Raw genomic sequence first — 27,939 nt, forward strand, 5'->3', positions numbered from 1 at the left:
GGGATTAGCACTAACCCCTGTTGGATATTGAAGGGTTAAATCTATTTATTATTAGTTAAGCCGGACAGCTGAATTTTTATAGGTTACGGCATGCACCTAATAATAGAGACTTTTGTCAAGCGGAATTTTCCCATCCGTATCACGTATCCGTATCGTAAACGTGATACGCTGCGTCAATGTAGTTTTAGAGTTTTGGCAGATTTTCACGTCGCGTACGTATGCATAGCTGAGCTGTGTTTAGTTCTATTATTACAGCATAACGGCAGATATCTACCAAGATCACCATCAGTGCTTGTCAAGTGCCTAGCCTACAATTTCCCGGAGGTAGTATTTACAGTAAAGTCGTCCGATGTCGCTGCATGAGCTATTAAAAAAATTCAATGTCGAATCTTATTACACATCTTCGACTTCAACTGACAGCAATTTTTGGTTTCACTAATAATGTATCATTTCATTTCATTTATACCCCTTTACCATAGAATAAAATCATCTACAGATTTGCAAGGCCCCACCTCCCTAAATTTAGCGCGTAGATCAAGCAGCATGCAGACACACACACAGGAAACCCATTAAAAAATGATTAAATTTCAGTCTTTATCATGGTTAAAATCACAGCAAATATACACCTTCGTGTTCTAGGATACACATTGATTGATAAAAACGCTATGATACAACATTTCGGTACTATTTCAGTAACGTACCTCTACCAGTTCCTGTGATCGTAGAGACTTGAAATTTTCAGGGGGTGGTCACGGGGACTAGCCATGACCTCACACCAAATTTCAGCCGAATCGGTCAATAACTTTTTATTTTACCTGGTAGAGGTACGTTACCGAAATAGTACCATCTGTTCGATACGTGCAGTCGTATCCGTGTGCCGTATCACGTATGAGAAATACACACACATTGATGACGTCAGACACAAAATCCAAACGGATACGCGATACGGACCAGAAATTTTACGCTTGCCAAAAGTCTCTGAGAAGGCCCATGGTTACGGTTGAATGTACACTCGGCATTCCATCCTCATTCGTTGGGTATTCGTCCCCGAAGAAAACTATCCGTCATTTCCTTGCATCTGTAGCCATTCCAAGAGCTATTTGGCTGATATTTTCGTCTAAGTAAACGTTCGGATATCGTTGAAAAAGAGCCTTAAAATCGAGCAAAAAAGTCAGTTGAACATGCGACTCGAAGATTGTCAAGGCGAGCGAGGCATTATGATGGGAAAAAAGACGAATCTATTCCCTAGCCACTTCACTATTTAAGCCTTGTAACTTGTACTGTGTATACTTGGATCCGCCTCTGTTCGTCTTATACGCCAGCAGTCCGCGAAGAAAACATTTTTTGGCCGAGAATTGGGCATATCTGGACGTTGTCATATTTGGAGAAAAATATCAGAAACAAAAGAAACAATAAATGCTTTACAAAGAGTAGGGTCGCCTGTCCAGCCTCGTGGGTTTTCTCCGTAAAAAAACATATGTTAGTCCCGAAATGACCTAGTTTGTGTCGAGTGGACGTTAAACCCCATTTCTCTCTCTCTCTCTCTCACTGAAGATCCCATTGGCAACCGCAGCCGTGCTTCAAAACAGGAGTCATTTGCCTTAACTGTAAATCGCTTTAGTTTAAAAATAATTGTCTATAGTCGACAGAGAACAATTGTTGTAAAGTGGTGAAAAATCTAGTTGGTATGGAAACAATGTGAACAAGCCAACAGTGAGGCTGATGTCCCCCGCCGAAATAGGAAAATAATTAGAGGACACATATAAATTTATCACAAATTATCTTTTACAAAGTATTGAACAATCAAACAGTATATCTTTACTTATAGTCTAAGCATACAATGTTTTTGATGGAATAATTATAGCATATTAAGGGGAAAACATGCTCTATGCCTACAGATCTAGAGTTTGGTTGTCCCTGCTTTCTTCGAAAGGCGGGGGACAATAAGCATACACACCAATTTTGAACATTTTAACTCAATTCGAAGGAGTGTGACGGACAGACAGACAAACAGACGACGGACGAACCCATTTTAATAGTCCCCTGCTTTCTTCGAAAGGCGGGGGACAATAAGCATACACACCAATTTTGAACATTTTAACTCAATTCGAATGAGAGTTATTGTGTTCCAAAGTCTCAGCAAATCAAATTGCTTATCGCTCTGCTTAATCTGAGCAGAAAATGCTCATTATCGATCTTAGTCAAGGTATTACTGTAATGAAACTATACACCAAGTTTCATCACTCTCACTTAATTAGAACTAAAGTTATAGTGTCCCAAAGCATCAACCAATCAAATTGTTTATCTACTTAATTAGAACTAAAGTTATAGTGTCCCAAAGCATCAACCAATCAAATTGTTTATCTCTGCTTACCCTAAGCGGAACGGACGGACAAACAGACAGACGGACGAACCCATTTTAATAGTTCCCTGCTTTCTTCGAAAGGCGGGGGACAATAAGCATGAACATTTACTCAATTCGAAGATCAACCAATCAAATTGTTTATCTCTGCTTACCATAAGCGGAACGGACAGACAGACAAACAGACAGACGGACGAACCCATTTTAATAGTTCCCTGCTTTCTTCGAAAGGCGGGGGACAATCAAAGTAGGAGAGTTATTGTTTTCCAAAGTCTCGACCAATCAAATTGCGTATCGCTCTGCTTACCCTGAGCAGAAAATGCTCATTATCAAACTTAGTCAAGGTATTACTGTAATGAAACTATACACCAAGTTTCATCAATCTCACTTAATTAGAACTAAAGTTATCGTGTCCCAAAGCATCAACCAATCAAATTGCTTATCTCTGCTTACCCTAAGCGGAAAATGCTCATCTTCGAACTCCATCAAGGCATTGACCTAATCAACACATACACCAAGTTTGAACATTCTAGCTCAATTAGGAAGAGAGTTATCGTGCCCCAAAGTATCAACCAATCAAATTGCTTATCTCTGCTTACCCTAAGCGGAAAATGCTCATCTTCGAACTCCATCAAGGCATTGACCTAATAAACACATACACCAAGTTTGAACATTCTAGCTCAATTAAAAGTTATCGTGTCCCAAAGCATCAACCAATCAAATTGCTTATCTCTGCTTACCCTAAGCGGAAAATGCTCATCTTCGAACTCCATCAAGGCATTGACCTAATCAACACATACACCAAGTTTGAACATTCTAGCCCAATTAGGAAGAGAGTTATCGTGTCCCAAAGCATCAACCAATCAAATTGCTTATCTCTGCTTACCCTAAGCGGAAAATGCTCATCTTCGAACTCCATCAAGGCATTGACCTAATAAACACATACACCAAGTTTGAACATTCTAGCTCAATTAGGAAGAGAGTTATTGTGTCCCAAAAAGTGTGACGGACAGACAGACGGACAGACAGACGGACGAACCCATTTTAATAGTCCCCTGCTTTCTTCGAAAGGTGGGGGACAAAAATTTGATGACAGTATACAAAATAGAATTAATCGGGAAAATTTCGGAAATGAATTTAAATTTCTCGCTTATACTTATAGTGCTGAAGGCCATTACAGAATATTAATAATATGTTGCTGTAAAGTCAAATGCTGTGAATTCAAACTCGACTGAAATATTATGTCCGAAAAACGAAAACAGTTATATGAGCTCATATCGCGGCAAAACCAAGAACCCAACAAAAACATGATTAAACAGGCCTTCTATTGCAGATCTTCCTGTAAGCCTGAAATTAATTAGACATAATAAACTTACCAAGACTATAATCAACTCTCGATGCCATCGGATGGCTGCGATATAAGTAGATTTAAAAACGTTTTGTGGTCGATGCGGTTACCGTAAAAATGAATAATCGAGACTTTGTTTATTATCGTAACAACGGCAGTAATGATAATCGAGGCTAGACTTTAATTGTATCGCCGATATCTAGGCTCTGAGGGCTGTAATTTGACTGAAATTTTCAGCATATTAATTTTTTGAACTATTATAGCGAGAACTGCCCACTCTTTATCTAATCTTATCTAATGCCGCTTTATGCAGTATAAATATGGAAAATATGCAAACTCTATCCACTAAAACTACAACCAATCAATAATTTCCCCTTTCTACCGCGGTTACAACATTGCTAGGTAAACCCATCAACTCAATAAATAATTTAGAGATACGTGTTATAATTTTGGGCCCAATAATAGTGTAACTCGAAATGTGTACGGCCTTTTGGGACTTGGGGTATTTCTCAAGGATTGTAAGATGTTGAGTACCTACCCTTCACACCTCTAAATACGGATTTTATTTTTGTGTAATTGAAACATGCCTATCAAAAGTTAAACATGTTACTGGGGTCTCCGCTTTAAAGCTGTGCGGTAGCCATGATTTGTGTAATTGAAACATGCCTATCAAAAGTTAAACATGTTACTGGGGTCTCCGCTTTAAAGCTGTGCGGTAGCCATGATTTGTGAGGGGCGACTAGGATGCCTAAATTAGAAACCTCATCTCGCAACCTTCCGTGTTTCGAGATACGAGATGGTACTATGAATATGTACATGTAGCACCATGGGCCTTTCTGTCAGACGTGGAAAGCGGGCGATCCTAAAAACCGGTCGCCACATCCTACATACGACCCATGCATCCTGTCTTACTACATATTTATGTAGCCTTGTGATCGTCTAGAATTTGACTCTAGCTGTCTTTACTTCTGCTTCACGTTGTGTATTTACTTCTTACAGTTCTCTTAAGACGTTTGTCTTACCAGGAATAACAATGCAACAGTTCGCTTCTACATGTTATATATATATATATATATATATATCCGAATACATGTATACAAGCATAATATATAACAATACTAGCTAATACCATTTCTCCACCCTAGCCAGCCTCGCGGCTGTCTAGGAACTAAGATGGAACCTCTCTGGAATCTAATGAAAGTCTGCTTGAAATTTTCAAATAGATATCTTATATAGCACTCACGTATATCACGCACATAAAGCCTATTCATGGCCCTGAACCTGTGCAATTAACGATATGATTGGTTAAATTAAACCAAATGATGCAATTAGAATAGTTCCACTCACGTGTAATCTCGGGGTATTTAATTGACACATGTTTTGGCTAAATAACTATTTTTATGTGTCAACTGTCAATTACAGGCTAAGTTGATTTCGTACACACTATATATAATACATATGTGAATATGTGTGAAACTATTAATTTGCCAAATATATTAATTAATGAAAAATACTGCCACCATTAATTTCAAGAGCAAAAATTCTAGCAATATTATTACAAAAGTTTTACCTGGCAAAATCCCAATGTGTATCAGATCGTGATTTAAAAATGCAAAATTTTTAAAAGAAATTCTTCAAAACAACAATTTGATTTAATCTTATTTATAACATTTCTACCACACCCAACTACACGGGTACAAAAGATATCTTTTAAATCGAAGCAATAGTATGTAGCTGTCTCCGGCACATTAAATCGACATCTTTATGAAGGCGGGGGCTAAATATAGGTCGTGTACAACAGCCAATCAAATACGCGAAAAGTGTGATAACCTTTGTAGGTCGCAAGAATGGCCTCATCAATTCTGTTAGAAACACCACTTGATAACTTTACTGACAATATTTACTGACAACAATATTTACTCACAAAAAAAAAAGTATAAAATTTGCTGCCAATATTAAATGGTCTATTAAAATTTCTTTTCCATTGATTATGTGTAAAAAATACAATGTACAAAGTCATTTCAAAATACCTCTATAAGGGCAAAGTTAAATGTAAAACGTCAAATGTAATGTGTCGAATGACAAATATTTTATTGAAAAGGACTGGGTTTTTTAACGTGTCTACATTTTACATTTCTCTCATTATAGATGTAACATACTGAGCTTTGAATTTTTCGGCACAGGGCCTGAGGGCACAGTCGCCGTGGATGCACCCCCCCTCCCTCGCTACGCCATGTATGGACCATTAACATGTCGTTAGGGAAGATCCTTTTAAATCTGGGCTTATTAGGATATAATTTTTAAAGCTCATGAGTCTTCGTTTGGGTTCTAATGTCTTCATTTTATACCGACTTGTCATTTTGTCTGGTCGTTAGTTTGTTTGAAAACTGAAAAGCATACTTTTGTCACAGGGGTACGGGCGAATTAGCAAGACTCGAAAATAGACAGGTACAATTTAGTACTGAACATTTAGTACATATCTATATATATATTTGTGACTGTCGTTTGTCTGTCTGTCTGTCTGTTTGGGGTTGGCAGCTACACTAGGTCTGCCCCGAGTCTGAAATTTGGGGTATAGGGTTAGTTCGGACCGGGGAATAACATAGGCCAGGTGGCGTTAGTCTACCACTTCCGGTTTCGGAGTTATGACTCCCGAGCGACGTCTGTCTGTTCGGGGTTGGCGGCTACATCTGCCCTGAGTCTGAAATTTGGGGTATAGGGGTAGCTCGGACCGGGGAGTAACATAGGCCAGGAGGCGTTAGTCTACCATTTCCGGTTTTGGAGTTATGACCCCCGAGCGAAGCCGGTCTGTTCGGGGTTGGCGGCTACACTAGGTCTGACCCGAGTTTGAAATTTGGGGTATAGGGGTAGCTCGGACCGGGGAGTAACATAGGCCAGGTGGCGTTAGTCTACCACTTCCGGAGCTATGACCCCCGAGCGAAGTCTGTCTGTTCGGGGTTGGCGGCTACACTAGGTCTGCCCCGAGTCTGAAATTTGGGGTATAGGGGTAGCTCGGACCGGGGAGTAACATAGGCCAGGTGGCGTTAGTCTACCACTTCCGGTTTCGGAGTTATGACCCCCGAGCGAAGCCGGTCTGTTCGGGGTTGGCGGCTACACTAGGTCTGCCCCGAGTCTGAAATTTGGGGTATAGGGGTAGCTCGGACCGGGGAGTAACATAGACCAGGTGGCGTTAGTCTACCACTTCCGGTTTCGCAGTTATGACCCCCGAGCGAAGCCGGGTATCCTGCTAGTAGTAACATATTGTCAACGTTTTCGGTAGAAATGAAGATCTGGAAGATCAACGAGAATAGTTATATTTGGATATGTATTTGTCTTTAATTTCCTTTTTAATTCAGTTCTGAAGACCCCCGCCCCCACAATAATAAACACTTTTCAGATAATGAGACCTAACAGCACGGCAATACTATATACTGGAAAACACACGAAAACACCATTTTATACTGAATACCGGAAAACACCGGAAAATACCCTAAATAGGAAACCCGGAGACTGGCACCCTAAATAGGTAACCCGAAGACTGGCACCCTAAATAGGTAACCGGGAGCCTGGTCCTGTGTGCCTGGGTTAGGGTTAGTTTCCGGTTTATAGTATAGCCCTTCTCCGGGTTGCCTATTTAAAGTGTTTTCCGGTATTTAGTGTTTTTCCGGTATTCAGTATAACATGGTGTTTTCCGGTAGTTTTCCGATTTATAGTATAGCCCTACAGCATGTAAGTAAATAATAATTACAGAAATGAAATGAAATAGGGTTAAACGTCCTATTCAAAATGAAATGAAATGGGGTTTACATCCTACTGTTCTGCTCCTATACTGGGCTAATGAAGACGGGCATACGCCATACCGTGTGCTATGAGGGAAATTTTGCCCGGGCAGCGGCATTATCGCCTACTCTTATATCGAATTCCAACTGCCAAGGGATCTTTTACGTGCATTCCAATGTATACACAGGACCTCGGTTTTTCGTCTCATCCGAAGGACTAGACAGCTGTCCTTGTCAGGCCCTCCATCCTGCATCACTAACAAGGGGGAAAACGTCCTATTCCATCATGGCTAATGAAGACTGGCATATTGAGCGGTACAGCGGCACTACTGCCACTCTTACTTCGAATTCCAACTCACCGTCAAGTTTTTTTTACGTGCACGCCAATATGTACATGAGGCCTCTGTGTTTTGTCGCATCCAAATTAGAGAGAGAGAAATGGGGTTTAACTACACTCAACACAAACTAGGTCATTTTGGGACTAACATATGGTTTAATTTTATTTCAATAATTCGCTTGCGCGTAGGGGTCTTTAGCTGTGGGAGGAAACCGGAGGACCCGGAGAAAACCCACGAGGTTGGACAGGCGACCCTACTCCTTGTCACGTACAACTGGGGATTCGAAACCACGCCAGTCGACTCAATGACAGACTTTATGATACAGCGCGCGCACGCTAACCATTCAGCCATCCAACCTCCCGCATCCAAATTAGATTACAAGTAATTTAATATACATGTATTGCATCAAAATATTTATTCTTAGACGTTATATTAGCTATAAATATAAATAGAAACACAGTACGGGTATATGGGTTGCCAGTATTATACAATCCATATTTATTTTTATTTTATTTTTTTTCTTCTTTAATTATTCAAAAATTAATGTAATGTAATGCAAACAACAAACCTCTAAATCAAAGGGTACTGATAACTTGAAAGTGTGTACATTGTACCTACATGTATAGTTTGATATACTATACTAATTTGTTTCACAGACCTATATAGAAAGCTTAGCGAATAATCACTGATGATCGGTGTGATACTGATAGTATACTTTAATGCCAATTATTCATTGCTGGAGATTTTGTGTATTCAAAATTTGTCTTGATCACTCCAGCCCAAATTGTCTCGCTTTGACTTGGATAAATATTAGCCTGGATAAAGTAGCACCAAATCTGTCAAAATTATTGCCATACAAGTAAGAAAATCTTTAAAGACTTGTTGAGAGGAAAATGACTGTCTCCATTTATTTGAAATACACAGACTATGTGAGTAACTGATGGATTGAGTCAAGATGAATGCTATACTGTTCCAACAATATTGATTGTAGTAGACAACTCATGAAATAGCGATCAAGACTAATTATAAATCTGACTAAATTCTGAGTATAAAACAAACAGCTTAGTATACATGTACCTACATGTAGCATTTTAGATAGAAGCCAAGTCATACCAGTTTACCATCTAAACTCATCTGATTTCAAATCATATTTAAATATCTATTATTATCTTTCTTTAATGAAAAATCACTAACTTATTATTTTTCATCCTAAGTTAATTGTTTGGCGTCTAAACAGATCAAGACAAACACTAGAAAGAAAAGCTGGAACACTGTCTTGTTTCACTAAATAATTATCTATAAGGTCTTGAACAGTTTGTGAAAATTCTGTGTCCATTAGCTGAATGTCACCTGTTGAAGACTGTTGAAATATCAGATGATCATGAACTGATTCTGAATAAATACTTGTCAATCGGTACTGACTATTTCCTGTTATATCAATCTTGTAACCCAGTAATTGACAACAAACATTGCGGAATTCTTGACTGGTCTTCTTGAAAGCTTCCATTAATCGCCTATTTCTTAACTCTTCTTTCCTCACTTGTGCCTTCATGTCTTCAACTTGTTTATTTGGTGATGGATTCTGCAGCTTTTCTTCAACACGTAAAGTCAAATCTTCAACGCACTCCCCTTTAGCATTCTCTAAGATATTTAAACGTCCCCTTAATTTTTCATTCTCACTTCTTAACACCTCAAGGTCCTGTTCACGTTGTTGCTGTGCTTTAGCAGCTGGGTTCATAGTAAAATGAACTATTTTAGTTTTAGTAGGATCATAGTTGCCCTGTAAATGGCTTTGTTCTATTCTACATTCTAAAGTATATTTTTCTTCCTGTGTCTGTTTTAACAAAGTTTCTAAATTAATGATTTTTTCTTTTAGTTCAGCTATTACATCCAAATCTGATGTCTTTGAAACATTTGGAATCTCTATCATTGACATTGTATGACCTCCTGATTGGTTATGCTGACATTTTTGTTTTAAATCAGCAATTTGTTCCAATTGTTGATTATTCTCCGTTTCTAGAGTTTCACAATGACGTTTGTATGACTGAACAATATCTTCTAGTTGCTGTGTGCGATCGATGCCTGGATTGGCTACGTTCAATGTCACTTCACTTTCATACGATTCTATAATCCTCTTGTATCCTTCCTTTTCCTTTGTTGTTAGCAGAAGTTTTTTTTGAAGTCGTTTAATAAAATCAGCTTGTTTCTGACAATTAGTGTTTGTGCTGTTTAATTTTTCTTGTGTTGATTGATACTTTGTTTGAAATTCAAGCAACTGATTTTCACTTCTCCGCAACCTTGAACTAAGTTCACCTTGCTCCTCTAACTGTTTCATATGAGTAGCTTTCAGGTCAGAAATCTGCTTTAACATGGTAGCTCTGGACTGAGATTCACTGGATCCACAAAGCTTACAGCGTTGCTTGATCTGCCTCATTTCTTCATTGACGATATCAAGCCGGTTCAGTTCATAGACACGTTCTTCTGATCTGGCCAATTTTTTCTGTAATCCTTCAAATTCTTCTTCAAGTTTCATAAAATTTCTTTCATTTACTTTTAGCTCGTTATTTTCTTCAATCAGTCTATCTCTTTGTTTTTCTAATTCTGGAACTGTATCGAGTTTTGATTTGCAAACTCTTGTTATGACTATTTCATCTTGGTGTTTGGCTAACTGATTCTCTAACTCTCTAATCCTTACTTCGCCTTGTATTGCTTGATCTTTAAACTTCTCCAATTCTTCAATCTGACTGCTCATGATTCTCAGTTGATCTATATGAAATTCCAGTTTTCTTTGCGCCTTAACTGCTTCTATATTTGGTCTATTGTTCCGCGATTGAAGTTCATTTATTTTAAAATTTTGATCACTTATCCTTCGACTACTTTCTTTTAATGCTTCCTCCAACTTCCATCGAGTTTTTTGTCCGTAACGAAGTATATCTTCTTTTGATGATTTGCACTTCGCAAAGTCTGTTTCACTTACTTTCAACTGTTCTTTTAAGCTTTGCTCATTCTCACATACAAATTTCAATTTCAACTGCAAATCGGCGTATTTTTCAGCAAGAACTTTCTTCTCTTCTTTTAGAATTTCAACTTCTTTTTCAAGATCTAATCTAACTCGTTTTGTTTCAAGATCTGATATGGGTCTTGTAAACGGTTTCGCGCAAATCATCTCGTCTTTATCTATTTCATTAGACCCCATGTTATCACATCTTTCTCTTCTTGGGTCACCGGCATCGGGTGTCGTTGTCAAATCGTTTTGAAAAAAGAGGCTTGTTCTTGGCCGAGATTCTCGAAAGACGTTAGTAACTATGCTAGCCGAATCTGACAAATAAGCATCTAATTCTCGTTTCATTCTAATTACAGCAGTGTTGTCCATGGTCTCGTCATCCATTTATTTTTCTTAACTAACAAAATTCCCTCCAACCACTGCGTGCGGGCATTTGTTTTCACTCATATGAGCCAATTTATCCACTCGACTAAACTAGGAAAAATTCGGTATACAGACAACTCATCCCAAAGACAACTCATCCCAAGACAACTCATCCCAATAAAAGACAACTCATCCCAATATAAAAGACAACTCCCAACTTTAAAACATGGGTAGAGTTATAAGACAAGTTATAAGACAACTCATCCCAACAAATTTAAGTGCTTGTTTTAATACAATTGCTTTCTTTGAAGACCACTCAGACCAAAACCAATCTGATTTTGTTATCTTAAAGGGACAATAACACTCTTGCTGGCTTAATGACAGCTCCAGAAAATAAATAAGAGCCTTATTCTAAGTACTAGATGTTTAAGTGTCCTACCGGTTGTGTAAATTATCCATTACAGCCTATTTTACTTGAAAAGGTTTACGTTAGGCTTTTCAAATCATTTAGTTGAATTTTTCCAATTTTTTAAATTATGTGTGTTCAGATGAATTTTGTATCGCCAATTAATTGGAATATTGTAAAATAGTACAATTTGTTGCCCAGAATAAAGATTGGGACATATTATTCAGTTACAACAAGAGTGGTATTGAGCCTTTAATAAAATTGATATTGTTGTTTTAATAAAATTGATATTGTTGTTTTAATAAAATTGATATTGTTGTTTTAATCAAATTCATATTGTTGTTGTAATAAACTGATGATTACTGTTTGTATTACTATTTTAGTACTTTGTTGTTTTAACAGATTGGTAGTTGTGTTTTGTTTTATTTTTTCATCATGAAGCACTTCAAAGAAACTTAATTAACAAAACATCGATTAACTAAACTGAGTAGTAGTATTTCAGTATCATTTTTCAAAATGTCTGATAGCTGTATAGTTTGTGAGTCAGTTGTTCGCCCAAGACAGGAGGCTGTTCAGTGCGACGGATGTGAACGATGGCAGCACAGAACTTGTAATATTGGTAAGACTTTAATGTTATTTTTTTTAAATTCAACAATATTGTATTAAATTCAACAATATTGGACTACATTTTGGACAACTGGATAACAACCCAAATTAAGATGGTATCGGATGGGAAATTACGAAGGCACCAGCAAAAACAGACAAGAACGACGCAATTCAAATTATTTCAACTGTGGCATTCATACACAGACCAGACTATTAGTACTAACCAGTTACTAAAGAGATGTGGGAGAATTTATGGACCTAACTGAAGGACAAACTTACTAAATGGCTAACCTACTGAACGACGTACTGACAGAAGAAAAAACATATTTATAAAAATGTATTAGTTGATCATGATATAATAAAATGTATTATTTAATAAATTGTTGATGTAATAAATAATAAAATGTATTTTTTAATAAATTGTTGATGTAATAAATAATTTAACATTATTATTTTTATAAATTGTTGATCTAATAAATTCTTATATAAATTGTTGATATAATAAATTTTTATATTACTGATTAATTTAATAAATAAAAAAAAAATTAATATTTGTTGCGGTATTTATTTGTAACTTGGAATGATTGGGTTTTTTAAAGTTGGGATGAGTTGTCTTCTAACTTGGGATGAGTTGTCTTTTGACTTGGGATGAGCTGTCTTCTAACTTGGGATGAGTTGTCTTTTATTGGGATGAGTTGTCTGGAATGAGTTGTCTTTGGGATGAGTTGTCAGGTATTCGACAAATTCAGCTTACAATACGGACTAAGACTAGTAATTATTTCCCCTTATTTCATGATGCTTATTTCATGATGGCCCTTAATTTTTTTCTCCCCTCTTCCTGCATTTTTGGATGACTTTTTGGTCTAGAATAGGAGAAAAGGGATCAAATTTGCAATTTTATAGCAGTTTTTGGTAATACTGATGATATTACAGCGGAGGGATAGGGGGTGTAAAATGTCTTTCTGCGGAGCAATCATTGTATCGGAATTGAGATTTTCACCCCAGTCAACTTCAAATCCCCGTAGCAAAAAATCTAAACGGTCAACCCCCTACAAGTTTATGATGAGGAGATTGCCAAATATGGTCCCCATTGTGCCTATAAAGATTGGAACCAACGGAATGTTGAGCAAAAAGCTACGGCCTGTGATGTTACTGCCATTTAACATTGAAGTCAATGGGCAAAAAATTGCTAGTCTGAGTCCACATGGTTCAGGATTGGGTTGTATCACAGACGCGGTCAATGAATTACACTTACATCTGTTTGCATACGATATTTTGATATTGGATTTATCTGAATAGACCAGTGACTTTCATTGCTTTGGGGTGTATAATGTTTGCAAGCAAATGTACTCGTCAAGTTGAAATTATAGAAATAATGCGAAACAAATCATAGTGTTTCGAATGGTTAATATCCGATGTTAGATAGGGTAAGGACCACTGATATTTTACATGAATTCCTTTAAAATGTTAATTCTCGTCTCTTAGACCGGCTGTAACTTTTCCCCCAAATTTTCATTGGGTAGAACGCTTTCTACCACGGATGTAGCAACACGTGACAACCTCTTATTCAATAGCACGTATGAGGTTCACCATAGAAACCTTGAGATACACAAATTGAAAGTAGAGATAAAGTAAAATACAATTTTTTCAACCTAACCAACCCCTTAGCTCCTGTACCCTTCTGCGTCAAAATCATGAATATACACTAAAACTGATAGAAAATGTATCTCCAAACCCCTTTCTTCAATTCTACACCAAAAGTCAACAGAGATCGACACGAAAAGGGGGAAGGGAGAGAAAGACTAAAAATAGCTTTGGCCCTTGGGTGTCGGCTTGGGAATAATTGATGACCTGTGTCAGTATAGATCACTGGTGTAGATTCGACCGCTTCCAAAGTGAAAAATTCTTGTACGTTTATTTTCCACCTTTGTATATTGTAAGATGAATCCGAACTCATGACAGAATAAGAGTGGATTTTTTTTTTATCAAACATGACAAGTTGACTATAGGTTATTTCGTTCTATACCTTTGCTATTTAGGTGCACGGATTCACACAAATACGTTAAAGATACATTATGTAAGATTTAGATAAAGAACTAGCCATTCTTGCTATAATAGTTCGAAAGTAGATGATGTAAAATGAATAATTTGAAAATTTCCTTCAAATTACTCATTTGCAAGCGAAGATATTAGCCTTTGAAGGTTTGACAGACGTGTGCAATAATTTCAACCACCGTACTGGTTGATCGAAGCTAAGTCTTGGCCCTCCATATTTGATTAAATCAAAGTATCGCTGAACCATTCTAATCTATTTCATATCGGAGAAATCTGATGCCATCGAGAGTTGATTAAGGCATGGATCAGTTAATTAATGTCTAATTAATACTTTAGAAAACATTTCAGGCCTAAAGAAAGACCTGCAATAGGCAGATTTAGCTCTTGCATAATGCATGTTTAAGTCACACTGATCAGCAGTGAATATTCGCTAGGCCGCTACAGTCACTGATAACGATGACATCGATGTAACTTAATAAATCCCCAATATTAAAGATACATTATGTAAGATTTAGATAAAGAACTAGCCATTCTTGCTATAATAGTTCGAAAGTAGATGATGTAAAATGAATAATTTGAAAATTTCATTCAAATTACTCATTTGCAAGCGAAGATATTAGCCTTTGAAGGTTTGACAGACGTGTGCAATAATTTCAACCACCGTACTGGTTGATCGAAGCTAAGTCTTGGCCCTCCATATTTGATTAAATCAAAGTATCGCTGAACCATTCTAATCTATTTCATATCGGAGAAATCTGATGCCATCGAGAGTTGATTAAGGCATGGATCAGTTAATTAATGTCTAATTAATACTTTAGAAAACATTTCAGGCCTAAAGAAAGACCTGCAATAGGCAGATTTAGCTCTTGCATAATGCATGTTTAAGTCACACTGATCAGCAGTGAATATTCGCTAGGCCGCTACAGTCACTGATAACGATGACATCGATGTAACTTAATAAATCCCCAATATTAAAGATACATTATGTAAGATTTAGATAAAGAACTAGCCATTCTTGCTATAATAGTTCGAAAGTAGATGATGTAAAATGAATAATTTGAAAATTTCATTCAAATTACTCTATTGTAAGCGAAGATAATAGCCTTTGAAGGTTTGACAGACGTGTGCATTAAATTCAACCACCGTACTGGTTGATCGAAGCAAAGTCTCGGTCCTCCACATATGATTAAATAAAAGTATCGCTGAACCATTCTAATCTATTTAATATCGGAGAAATCTGATGCCATCGAGAGTTGATTAAGGCCTGGATCAGTTAATTAATGTATAATTAATACTTTAGAAAACATTTCAGGCCTAAAGAAAGACCTGCAATAGGCAGATTTAGCTCTTGCATAATGCATGTTTAACTTTTTTCTACCGACAAATTAAATTCTAAAACATTTTTTTTTATGTATTAGAAAAATAAATAAAGTCGTTTGAAGTATTTGTAGGTAAAAAATTCTTCCTATTTAGTGTAAATGGGTATTAAAATGAGTAAAATGCACCATTCTGCCCGAAGCAGTTACGTCTTATATAAACAATCCACGCGCCATTGAGCCAATGATTGATGCCGTGTAATGTGTTTGCACGCGTTGAAGACAGTCATCTTTTACAGAGAAATTAGAAGACTTTCGTAATTCTCTGTGAAACCGATTGATATTAAGTAGTTGAGATTTTTCCCTTCTATTTTATTGGCATTGTTTGTTTACCTCATTAATTCATTAAGTCTGAGACCGACAGCGATTTAGGTGCACGGATTCACGCAAATACATTATTTGTGATTTTTCCCTTCTATTTTGGCATTGTTTGTTTACGCCATTGTTTCATTTAGTCGCCGAGGGCATAATTTTTTTAGACCCACTGCACTTATTTTGTGACCGATAATTTTTTTTTTCAAACATGACAAGTTGACAAGTTTATTTCATACTATAGTTTTGAGTGACTAGCGTGACATTTGCAATTTAGTATGCACGGATTCACGCAAATACATTATTTGGGATTTTTCCCTTCTATTTTGGTCTTGCTTGTTAACGTCATTAATTCATTTCGCCGCCGATTCATAATTTTTAGATCGACTGTTCTTATTTTGCCCCACCCCCCCCCAAAAAAAAACCACCAACACACACATTTTTTACGCCATTGAGTGGCAGTGATGAAACTATTACATAAAGCCATGACTAAGTTCGATATTGAGCATTTTCGGCTCAGCACTGTAAATCATATTTTTGTGTATTTTTACCGTAAATTGACTGGCAGAAAGTTGCCAGTAAAATGACTGTATTTTAACACTGACTAGTAAATTTACACCTAAGGGTAGATTTAGATTTACAAACAGCATGTAAATTTACAGTGAGTGTAAAATAATTCGATGTAAATTTGCATTGTTCTTGTAAATAGAAAGAGAGGTAATTTTACATTTACTCTAAATTTACACCATGGTTTTAAATTTACCTCAAAGTTATCTTACACTCACTGTAAATTTACACGGTGGTTGTAAATTTACCTCAAATAGTAAGTGCAAGGGGACTGTCCCACACATAATTTACACAAAAACAAATATACGGACAAGACATATTATACGCAGAAATTATAAACAAACGCACAATTCAAATAAAGTGAATGGATCCGGGGGCTGCCGTAAGCGTCCACTGCGCTGTACAGTCACACTGAACAGCAGTGAATATTCGCTAGGCCGCGACACACACACTGATCAGCAGTGACGCGACTTAATGAGCCAGAACTATTAACTTTTTTCCTCCGACAAATTAAATTCTAAAAAAATTTTTTATGTATTAGAGAAAATAAATAAAGACGTTTGACGTATTTGTAGGTAAAAATTATTTCCTATTTAGTGTAATAGAACGTCTTATATAAACAATGCACGCGCCATTGATCCAATGATTGACGCTGCGTGATGAGACGTCACGTGGTGAAGGTAGTCATCTTTTACAGAGATATTAGAAGACTTTCGTAATCCTCTGTGAAACAGATTGGCCACGACAGTCACTGATAAGGATGACATCGATGCGACTTAATGAGCCACAAGTAATAATATTAACTTTTTTCCTCCGACAAATTAAATTCTAAAACATTTTTTTTTATGTATTAGAAAAATAAATAAAGACGTTTGAAGTATTTGTAGGTAAAAATTATTTCCTATTTTAGTGTAAATGAGTAAAAGGCGCCTTTCTGATCGAATCTGTAACGTCTTATGTAAGCATTGCATGCGCCATTGAGCCAATGGTTGAAGCCGCGTGATATGCCGTCATATGTAACTGAAGGCAGTCATCTTTTACAGAGATATTAGAAGACTTTCGTAATACTCTGTGAAACAGATTGCTGTACAGTCCCGGGCCTGTAGCCACACAGACTTCACTCAAATTTGAAAACAGAAGGCAGTCATCTTTTACAGAGATATTAGAAGACTTTCGTAATAGGCTACTATGTGAAACAGATTGCTGTACAGTCCCGGGCCTGTAGTCACACAGACTTCACTCAAATTTGAAAACAATCAGGAATGAAACCTAGAGAAACCAAGGGACGCAAAAAAAAAAAATTAATAATAATAACCGGCGCGCGCCGGATAATAACTGGCGCGCTCGGATAAATAACTGGCGCGCGCCGGATAATTTCCAATAAGAAATAGAATGAAATGGGGTTTAAAGTCCTACTGTGCTGCTCCTACTGGACTAATCAAGACGGGCATACGCCATATATAGTGCGTACTATGAAGAAAAAAAGTTTGCTAGGTCAGCGGTACTGGCTTACTCTTATATCGAATTCCAAATGCCGGGGGATCATTTACGTGCATGCCAATGTGGACACCAGACCTCGGTATTTCGTCCCATCCCTACTACTGTACGTTGACCGTAGGCTCGCTATCCAGGAGGCCCCTTGTTCCATCACTGCTTTGGCCGAGGAAGTTCATCGGCATTTTCCAGCGTGGTTCCTCCTGCACCGTTAATTGACAAGGAGAACTTTCTCGGCTAACGCAGGGATGGAACACGGGACCACCTAGATAGCAGGCCAACGTCTTATTAACTGAACCACGTTGGGTAGCCAAATAAGGTCTGACATTGAATCAAGTGACGTGGTTTTGATTCCCGCCTTGTACGTGGCAAAAGGAGGGTCGGGTCGCCTGTTCAACCGTTTTCTTTCGGGTGTTCTGGTTTCCTCCTACTGCTAATTACCCCTTCGCACAACACAAGAAAATTATTAAAATAAAATGTAAGCATATGTTAGCCCCGAAATGACCTAGTTTGTGTCGAGTAGACGTTAAAACCCAACTTTCTGTTGGTGGAAAATTCCCAAAATAACTGGCGCGCGCCGGATAAATAACTAGCGCGCGGCGGATAAATAACTAGCGCGCGCCGGATAATAACTAGGTTCTCGTCACTACACGCATGTCGCTAGGTCATTTTGGGACTAACATATGGTTTCATTTTTTTTCAATAATTCGCTTACGCGTAGGGGTCTTTATCAGTGGGAGGAAATCGGAGGACCCGAAGGTTGGACATGTGACCCTTCTCCTTGTCACGTCAACCGGGGATTCGAAACCACGTCAGTTGACTCAATGACAGGCTTTATGATACAGCACGCACGTGCTAACCATTCGCCTTTATGATACAGGCTTTATCATTCAGGATTTATGATACAGCACGCACGTGCTAACCATTCGCCCCCCCCCCCCCCAATTTTCAGTTGTAGTTTGAGTTGAAAAGCAATGTTTTGAGTTTTGACTTCGTGAGAACAAACCGGATGAACCAGAGAAAACCTACATGTACAGACACCAACAGACAGGTGGGGTTTAACGTCTTCTCGACACAAACTAGGTCATTTCGGGACTAACATATGCTTCCATTTTATTTTAATAATTCTCTTGTGCGTAGGGGTGATTATCAGTGGGAGGAAACCGGAACACCCGAAAGAAAACTGTTGAACAGGCAACCCGACCCCCCCCCCCCTTTTGCCACGTTCAAGGCGGGAAGAAAAACCACGTCACTTGATTCAGTGTCAGACCTTATTTGGCTACCCAACCCTTGTTATTGGAAAGGGGGCCACGTGGTTCAGTTAATAAGACGTTGGCTCGCTATCTGGGGGTCCCGTGTTCCATCCCTGCGTTGGTCGAGAAAGTTCATCAGGATTTTCCGGCGTGGTTCCTCCTTGTCAATCAATGGTGCAGGAGGAACTGAAATCCCGATAAATCCCAACGCAGGGATGGAACAAGCGGCCTCCTGGATAGCGAGCCTACGGTCAACGTACAGACGTTGGGATGGGACGAAATACCGAGGTCCGGTGTACACATTGGCATGCACGTTAAAGATCCCTTGGCATTTGGAATTCGATATAAGAGTAGGCCGTAATACCACTGTCAGGGCAAAATTTCCCTCACGCCCGTCTTCATTAGTGCAGTCGGAGCAGAACAGTAGGACTTTAAACCCCATTTCATTCTATTTCTTATTGGAAAATATCCGGCGCGCACCACTTATTTATCCGGCGCGCGCCAGTTATTTATCCGGCGCGTGCCAGTTATTATCCGGTTATTATTATTATATTTTTTTTTGCGTCCCTTACCGGGCTCCGTAATGATCTGCTATATGTTACAAGAAATATGAATGTAAGCATATTGTAGTAAAATTTAACTATACAAGTAACCAAATGGGTGAAATGTATTTAAAAAAACAGGTAGTCTAAAATTAAATGTTCTAAGTCATTAAGAAACGTTTTAGTATTCAATAGAATCGAGGCATATTGAACACAGTAGGATGTTCCATCCATCACACTCACTGTAAATTTAAAAGTTATTTTACTCTCACTGTCTGTAAATCTAAATCTACCATTTAGGGGTACATTTACAAGTCGGTGTTAAAATATAGAGATTTTACTGGCAACTTTCTGACAGTCATTTTTAAAGGGAATGTGTTTGTCCCCACTCGGCTAAGTAGTCCTCCATTCGATAATGGAAAGAAATTAAATAAAATAGGGTTTGACTTGCTACTGTTGTGCTTCATACAATGAAAAGAGTAGGAGGCATGACACGAAGCAAAATGGACCACACAACCATATGGTTGGCATATCACTGTCTCCATGTTAGGTGCATCCAGGTTTTGAATAACAGACTAATCTAACCATATTTTGCACAAAAATCGATATGCGGTCGAGGGGGATTAACCGATTTGAACACTATTGGACAGTAAATTTACAATTTGTTGTAAAAATATTATTTCAAATGGCATTTCTGTTAATATACAGCTCACATAACGTAAACTGACATATGCTGTATTTCTACATTAAGTTTGATGTACATGTTCAGTGTATACATAATCTTATATGTGTCCATAGAGGGAATAACCGATGTGGCCACTATTTGACTGTTAATTTACAATTTGCTGTAAAAAAAATAATCTAAATGGCCTTTCTGTTAATATACAGCCCGCATAATGTAAACGATGTAATCTTACAAAGGCTTTGTATTCATATGCATTTACATCGTTTTTGTGCTTAGTGATCTTTTACGTGCAGGAATATGTAAAAGATCTGTCAAGTTCTAAAGAGATGTACAATTACACGTTTCCTGTAAATTGTACACAAATCCCGTATTTAAACATGCTTGAATAGTAGAATTGCCCATAAAACAGTTAAAGTACGACATACATGTACGTTTACAAACATAGTTGTATTAATACAGGTTACATGTAAAAACGAAATACAGTACAGTGGCTTTTGTAGTGGCACTAGGACGACCTGAACGAGGTCTATCGTCAACATTGTGACACATTAAGCATGTTGGCTACTGCTCGCTGTATAGAACCCATTTGAAGCATGCCAATAGCACGTAGAAGTTCATCATGTTGAAGACGTCTCATTGCAAATTAAACATAACACACTAAAGCAAAGATACGCTAAACAGTAAATCTTATGCAAGAACCGATATGAAAGCAAACATGGGTAGGATAAACCAGCACTCGGCAGTTTTCATCAACCCTTCCTTGAAGTGTCAAATTTGACAATGAACCCCTCCCACGTGTATGGCGCTATTGCGTGTCGCAAGTGCAGCTCAGTGGTTCTGTTGGGGCGATAAGTTCTTCATCTGTGAACATACTCTCAAAGCATGTCAAGTGTCCATGACTATTTATTATATCACAACCTGCATAGGTATTTGCATTTCAATATCCCCAACTTCTTTTGAAGAGTATAGTATAAAAACATGCAGTAGTATTTTTACAGCCTTATGTTAAAGAAATTACATATTTTTCACTGTAATTTTACATTTATTTTTAACAGTGAGGGAGGTGATTGTTCGATGCTTCACAAAGAGATAAATGAACATGTATTTAATGAATGCTACTTATATATTTTGCGATTGAGGCGGGGAACATCAGCCTCACAATTTATTTTTTTATTTATTTATGTTTGTTCTGTTTTGTCAGATATCATTTCAAGTTATCTGTTCATCTAATAAACAATTATCTTTACAAATATTTTGTATTGATTTAAAATTCAGCGCTTGTAAAAATATACTAAATGTATCAATCATGTGATTATTGATAATAATATAAGTAGCTGAGTGTATTATGATTATGCCGCTACATTCATACTTACAATTGAATATCTAAAGTTAATAATACCCTACTCCACCGGGACTCTTGAGAACACGCATTTAAATGATGAAAAACAAAACCGATATTACATTGTAATAATCTTTTAATGACTATATTATAGAGATGTCCCGACATTCTAAATTTCATGTTTTTCATTTTAATTTACCTGGACGCCCGCGCCGCTCCCTTATCGTAACAACGGAAGCAATGACACTCGAGGCACCACTATTCCCCAAACAGCCACAACTTCGCTCAGATTGAAGTAATTTGACTGAAATTTTCAATATATTGATTTTTCATTGTATATTTTTAAACAATTATAACGAGAACTATCAGCCCTTTATCTAAATTTTACATAATTTATCTTTAGTGGGGCGAGGAGACGGCTACACGCCTATATGTAAAATAAATGTTCACAAACGTATGTAAAACTGCACCAATTCACTTAATATTATTATGATAGGTACTACTATATCGTATATATATATATGTGTGTGTTTGCGGTTGTGCTAATAATTTTGGATATACGACCGTTATCACCATCATGTTAAAATGTTATCATAATACATTATCATACATCTATACATCTACATGTGACTGCTAGAGATAATAGATCATTCATGTGACTATAATTCTCCGGTTCAAGATGGTGTTGAGGAATTCAAAATCTCTGTTTTTTCTCCTCAAAGTTTTTATTTTATGTATGAAAGTTTCGATTATAGGATCAGCTGATGCATGCGTTAAAATCTCAGCATGTTCTTGCCAAAATTCTGAGGGTACTATAGATTTAACTCCACTTTCCGGAAGTCCGAAGTAAGTAAACTAACTATTGCATATAAATTTTGTCCTCCACCCACCTCCCTGAAAACTACATGTAGTATAATTGTACGGATTGGTCCATAAGCAGATAGTCCGGTTCATGGTAAAAATTTGGGTTGGGGTTGGGGTTGGGGTTCTAGCTCGGGCATCTTATATCATAAGGTCTATTATTGAGTCAAGTGGCGTGGCTTCGATCCCAAACTTAACGTATGCGACAAGACTAGGGCCATCTGCCTAACCTCGTGGGTTTTCTCTGTTAAAGATTCCTTCGCACAAATGAATTATTGAAATAAATTCATACAGTATGTTAGGCCCAAAATGACCTACTTTATGTTGAGTGGATATTATACCCCATTTCTCTGTCTGAGATAGCTATACTATAGAGAATTTAAAAAAATGATTTTGAAAAAAAAAAAAAAAAAAATGAAGGTCAGATTTGCGCTTATTTTGTTTTGGAAAAGAGATCCTCATTTGTCACAGATGTTTCATAGGTTTAAATAAGATAATATGTATATTTGTATCATTGATGTTTTATAGGTTTAAATAAGATAATATGTATATTTGTATCGTTGATGTTTCATAGGTTTAAATAAGATAATATGTATATTTGTATCATTGATGAAAAAAAAAATGAAATGGAGTTTAACGTCCTACTTTTCTGCTCCTAACCTGGGCTAATGAAGACGGGTATCATTGATGTTTCATAGGTTTAAATAAGATAATATGTATATTTGTATCATTGATGTTTTATAGGTTTAAAGATGTACAAGATGAAGCTGGAAGTTATTATTTTTCTTATAATCCATGTAATGAATTCACTGAAAGTGGATGTACATCTGTTTCTGTAAGTTTATTACAATTTAAGTCATTGCAACTTAATGGAATCTGATCTGACAATTTGGGAAAGATGGAAAATAGAAAGATAATATTAAACTGTTGTAAAAATGATTAATTTTCAGGCATGTCAAACCGATATGACCAATTATTATAGTATAGGAACTCAAAATAGCGCAGCGTTTAAAGTAGATGCAACCAATGGACTATATATTGAATATGATGCCACAACAGATGTTAAAAGGTAGGTAATATTAGGTCCTACACTTACGTAACGTCTAACAAGTTGGATACACATGTAAACTGGGTTTAATATCAACCCGGTTAAATATAGAATGGTTTAATATCTACTGGTTTAATGTCGATCGTGTTAAACAAATGTCTATTCTGTTATAAGTTGTAGACAATACTACATACATTCTCCAGTGACAGGGTACTATTAATACTTGGCTAGGCATGGATATGTTATACTACCCTTCCAAATTACCAGTTATCCACACGGGAGAGCATGACACGCTCCCGAGAGAAAAAAACTGTTTTAGTATCATATCATATTCCTTCTTTTTCAGAACATCACAGGTCTATTTAAAATGTGACAAAACAGAAGAGGGTAAACTTGATGTTAAAGGAGAATTTCCCGCTGGCAGCGCTATATATGTTAGTTTTAGATTTGTTCTTACCTTTTAAATATTGTATGGGTGCCGCTAAAACAAAAAATAGAGTGCCCCAAGCATGCGTATTAGAAAGACCCCCCCGCCCGCCCCCAATTATTTTCGGATAAAAAGGCATTTCCATGCAAAGATAACACATTTCCTGACATTTTCGGTTTATATTCGTCGATGTATTCAGGAAACAATGTTTACAGATCTCCAAATCACAAGAGCACATGACATAAGGCTAAACAAAATGAAAACTTTATTTTGAAGTAAATCATCGGCCAGTCCAAGGTAATGCATTAAACGGTTGTCAACGAGGGCACGAAAGACTTGAAAATTATATTATATTATTTTTATGACTTTAACTTAAATCTTATGACTTGCAGGAAATGACCCTAACAAGTAAATACGCTTGCCCAAGTGGTAATGACGGACCAACGGTTACCGTATCTGTAGATTTATCAACAGGATCAATTATGGTTATCATGTAAGTGGTATTAAAATTACAAGAAAACAATTGGAAAATGTAATCCAATGAGTCCGAATGGTGCGGGGAATACTGAGCATGAGCATACGCGAACGAGGGTAACACACAGATGTTTATATCTATCGATATAAAACCATTTAACTATTTTCTAAGTATATGGTTTGTTTGTTTTGTGTGTATATGGGTTGGATGCGGATGTGGGCGATAAGAGTGACCGAGAATCGGGCGCATCCATTTTGCGGTTATCTTTATACTCCTACATGTCAGTGTAAGCGAATTATGTCGTTATCCTGTCCGTCGACCCACCCTCCGTCCATTATCAATCTGATTAAAACACAGATCCTATTTCGTTTTGTTTTTATAGTGCAAAATTTCGTTTTACTTGTCTTTACTACACTAGGATCTGGAAGAGTTGTTATCATTGGCGCGTTCTGAATAATGTGAGGGATTAGCGTATGAAAAGATCTGTTACGGCGAGCTTTAGGTGTGTTTTGCACGGAACTGTTGGTAATCCACTAGTAACATGAATGCCGATTGGTTAATCAAATGTCTGACATCATAGGGTCAAAAGCCGTTCGTACGACCTCTGACGCGACCTATCGCTACAAGTACAACCGGTCAGATCTTCAAGTAGTGTAGGCCATCGAAAGTATAAAAAACGAAACGAAATATAGATCTGTATTTTAATCAGATTGGTCCATTATTGTCGGCTTGTGAAGGCGATAGCGGCTACAACTTTGGAAGGATTCTGTTCAAATTTGGTAAAAAGGGTTATGGCCATGAGAGCACGAACCCTATAGACCTTCCGTGCCCGAGTTATCCCCCTTGCCAAAACCTTGTGAATAGTCTTTAACTTGTTATTTTTTTTCAAATACGGTGTCAAACACTGGGGTCAGGAGAGGATGAACCCTATCGATATTCAGCGTTTCTCAACCTTCCGTAATAGAGTCGAACCCCCACGCCTTTTCAGAAAACCTTATAAAGTTTTTAACTGATTTTTTTCAAATTGGATACGCGGCGTTCCAGACCACTAGGGGACCACTAGGGAACCAACGGCTATAGTTTCTAACGGATGTTTTCATAGGTTCCTTTCTAATTACGCCAATTCCACGGTCCTGGGTTTTTCGTCCCATCCGAACGCCTATACGTTGTTCCATGTCAGGCCCTCCGTCTTAAAACCACTGACAAGGGGGAACCACGCAGGAAAATCCAGAAGAACTTCCTCGGCCAACGCAGGGATCGAACACTTCTTGCTCACTGGTCCATCGTTAAAGTTTTCCTTTCGGATAAGCTGGCGTCGAGACATTGCTGCTGGGTGGGGGTATTTCTACTCTTTGAATGGCTATCTTTATTACGTCATAATTTGTGGACGTTTCGTTAATCTTTTATTCATTTGTGCCCGAATTCACAGATATCAGATGTTTATTGCCTTAATTTAACAATAATACAGCTCACAAGCACAAGTTTCAAGTGTCCAGGCGAGTCGAATATTTCTGTATTCTTTGTAAACTCTTATTTCAGATTTTTTGCTGTATTGGTTGTGTATGTGATAGCTGGTATAACCTTTCAGCGGTTTGGGCGCAAAGCATCTGGGAAAGAGATGGCACCAAATTATGGTTTTTGGTCAAGCATTCCTGGACTTGTTAAAGTAAGTTGAACTCGTGCTTTCTTTTGTTACAACCTATTATTGTTGTATCTAATTATAAGTGATGGCTATTTAGAAAAATTACAGAGGTTTTTCCTTTTTACTTTATACTAATCATTGTATTTTCTTATATTTCAGGATGGCGTTCTATTTACTGTAAAATGTGGAAAAGTTGGAAGCTCTTACGATAATATTTAACGTTAATAATTGTTGTATAATAATATTTATATTCATTGTACATAATATATTTATTAAATATTAATCAACGCGTTTCAAAGATGTATGTGATTGCTAGGGTAGACTAGCCTGGTTGGCCTAATTATTAATTTTTTGTATTTCATTTCTTTTATATTCCGATTAACCTTTAAAATCATGAGTTGCTACAAAATCATCGCTAATCCCTCAGTCATTAGATACGCCAGTAAATAAAGACATTTTTATCGACATTTTATCAACAATGGAAAGCATTTTATTGCCAGAGCCTCGTCTGTGAGACAAACATCTTCCTTACCTTACAAAACTACCTCAGTCAAATCCAACAATTTTGTAAAATAAGGTTCCAAATAAAATAATTAAACCATATGTTAGTCCCGAAATGACCTAGTTTGTGTCGAGTGGACATTAAACCCCTTCTCTCTCTCTCTCTCTCTCTCTCTCTCTCTCTACCAAGGTCACATGCCATTTGCGATACAGATGTATTTGAAATGGTTAAATTTGGTGCGAAACTTGTACCAATTTTTCCCACAGTCTGAATAAGTAACAAGCAGCCTGTGGTGCCTCTTTTTTATTATTAAAATACATCTTTAAAAAGACGATTAACGATGTTTAGACACACTGAACTATTCTTATCACGAATGTTTCGATGTCAGTATCTGTCGTATAACCAGAAACATTGAATATTATTGACATGAACTTACAGCCGGAATGTGAATTAAATATGGAAATATTTGAGAAGCGGCGACCTTTTTTTATATCTTTTAAAATGGACTAATACCCATAGAGCATGGGGATTAGACACCTTTATGAAATATGAACAATAAATAGTATGAACATTTATTTATAAATGTTAGCCGCAAAGTTGCCTGCATGCATGGGAATTTACAATATGGAGTGAAGATGATGTAAAAGTATATTATTATATTTACGAGTACCCGTGTAATCGGTAATATATTCATTAATTGTAAATAAAATTAAAATTTAGTAAACAGAAAACAAATTGTTTCTGAATTAATCTACTATGTCGTCACGATCGAAGAAATTCGTTTAAAATTTACGACGGTCCAGACAGTGGTCTTATCTACACCCAAATTCAACAAGTACAATCATTGTATCAGTCATATATAAAAACTGCAACTGTAGTGTTATTATTGTCTTTATACCAGACCATCTTGTGAACCTACCCATTGAAATCACCAGAAATGGACAAACTGGCTATAGGACAATCATGAAGTACCTGCAACTAAAATGACTAACCCCAACACAGATACATGCTGTATCTAGCAAGCTGCATCATACGCCCACATTTCTGCCTTGATTGAAATGGTACTTTTTAAAATAAAGAGAATGAAATATGGAATGGCTGCAATAACTGTAATATGACAAGAGACAAAAAAAGTGGGTATAACACCGCCCCAGC

General features: G+C 37.1%; 1 protein-coding gene and 1 long non-coding RNA gene across 2 annotated transcripts; one reads left to right on the plus strand and one right to left on the minus strand.

Moving 5' to 3' along the window:
* Nucleotides 1-8,227: 8,227 nt before the first annotated feature.
* LOC126832145 (mitotic spindle assembly checkpoint protein MAD1) lies at nucleotides 8,228-11,300 on the minus strand. The gene has a single exon (XM_050562841.2). It carries the CDS (start codon nucleotides 11,213-11,215, stop codon nucleotides 9,032-9,034), a length of 2,184 nt encoding a protein of 727 aa, XP_050418798.2. The 5' UTR covers nucleotides 11,216-11,300; the 3' UTR covers nucleotides 8,228-9,031.
* A 2,152-nt stretch (nucleotides 11,301-13,452) lies between these two features.
* On the plus strand, nucleotides 13,453-27,483 carry LOC126831806 (uncharacterized). The gene is made up of 8 exons (XR_007684356.2): nucleotides 13,453-13,633; nucleotides 22,585-22,675; nucleotides 23,435-23,525; nucleotides 23,641-23,759; nucleotides 24,085-24,172; nucleotides 24,558-24,658; nucleotides 26,180-26,306; nucleotides 26,442-27,483. It is a non-coding gene; the product is annotated as an uncharacterized LOC126831806 (long non-coding RNA).
* Nucleotides 27,484-27,939: the final 456 nt, after the last annotated feature.

This window comes from Patella vulgata, chromosome 9, assembly GCF_932274485.2.
Source record: "Patella vulgata chromosome 9, xgPatVulg1.2, whole genome shotgun sequence".
Classification (NCBI taxonomy): Eukaryota; Metazoa; Mollusca; class Gastropoda; family Patellidae; genus Patella; species Patella vulgata.

Excerpts from the sequence above, each read along its gene's own strand:
- LOC126832145 (XM_050562841.2), bottom strand. The coding sequence starts at position 11,215 with ATGGATGACGAGACCATGGACAACACTGCTGTAATTAGAATGAAACGA.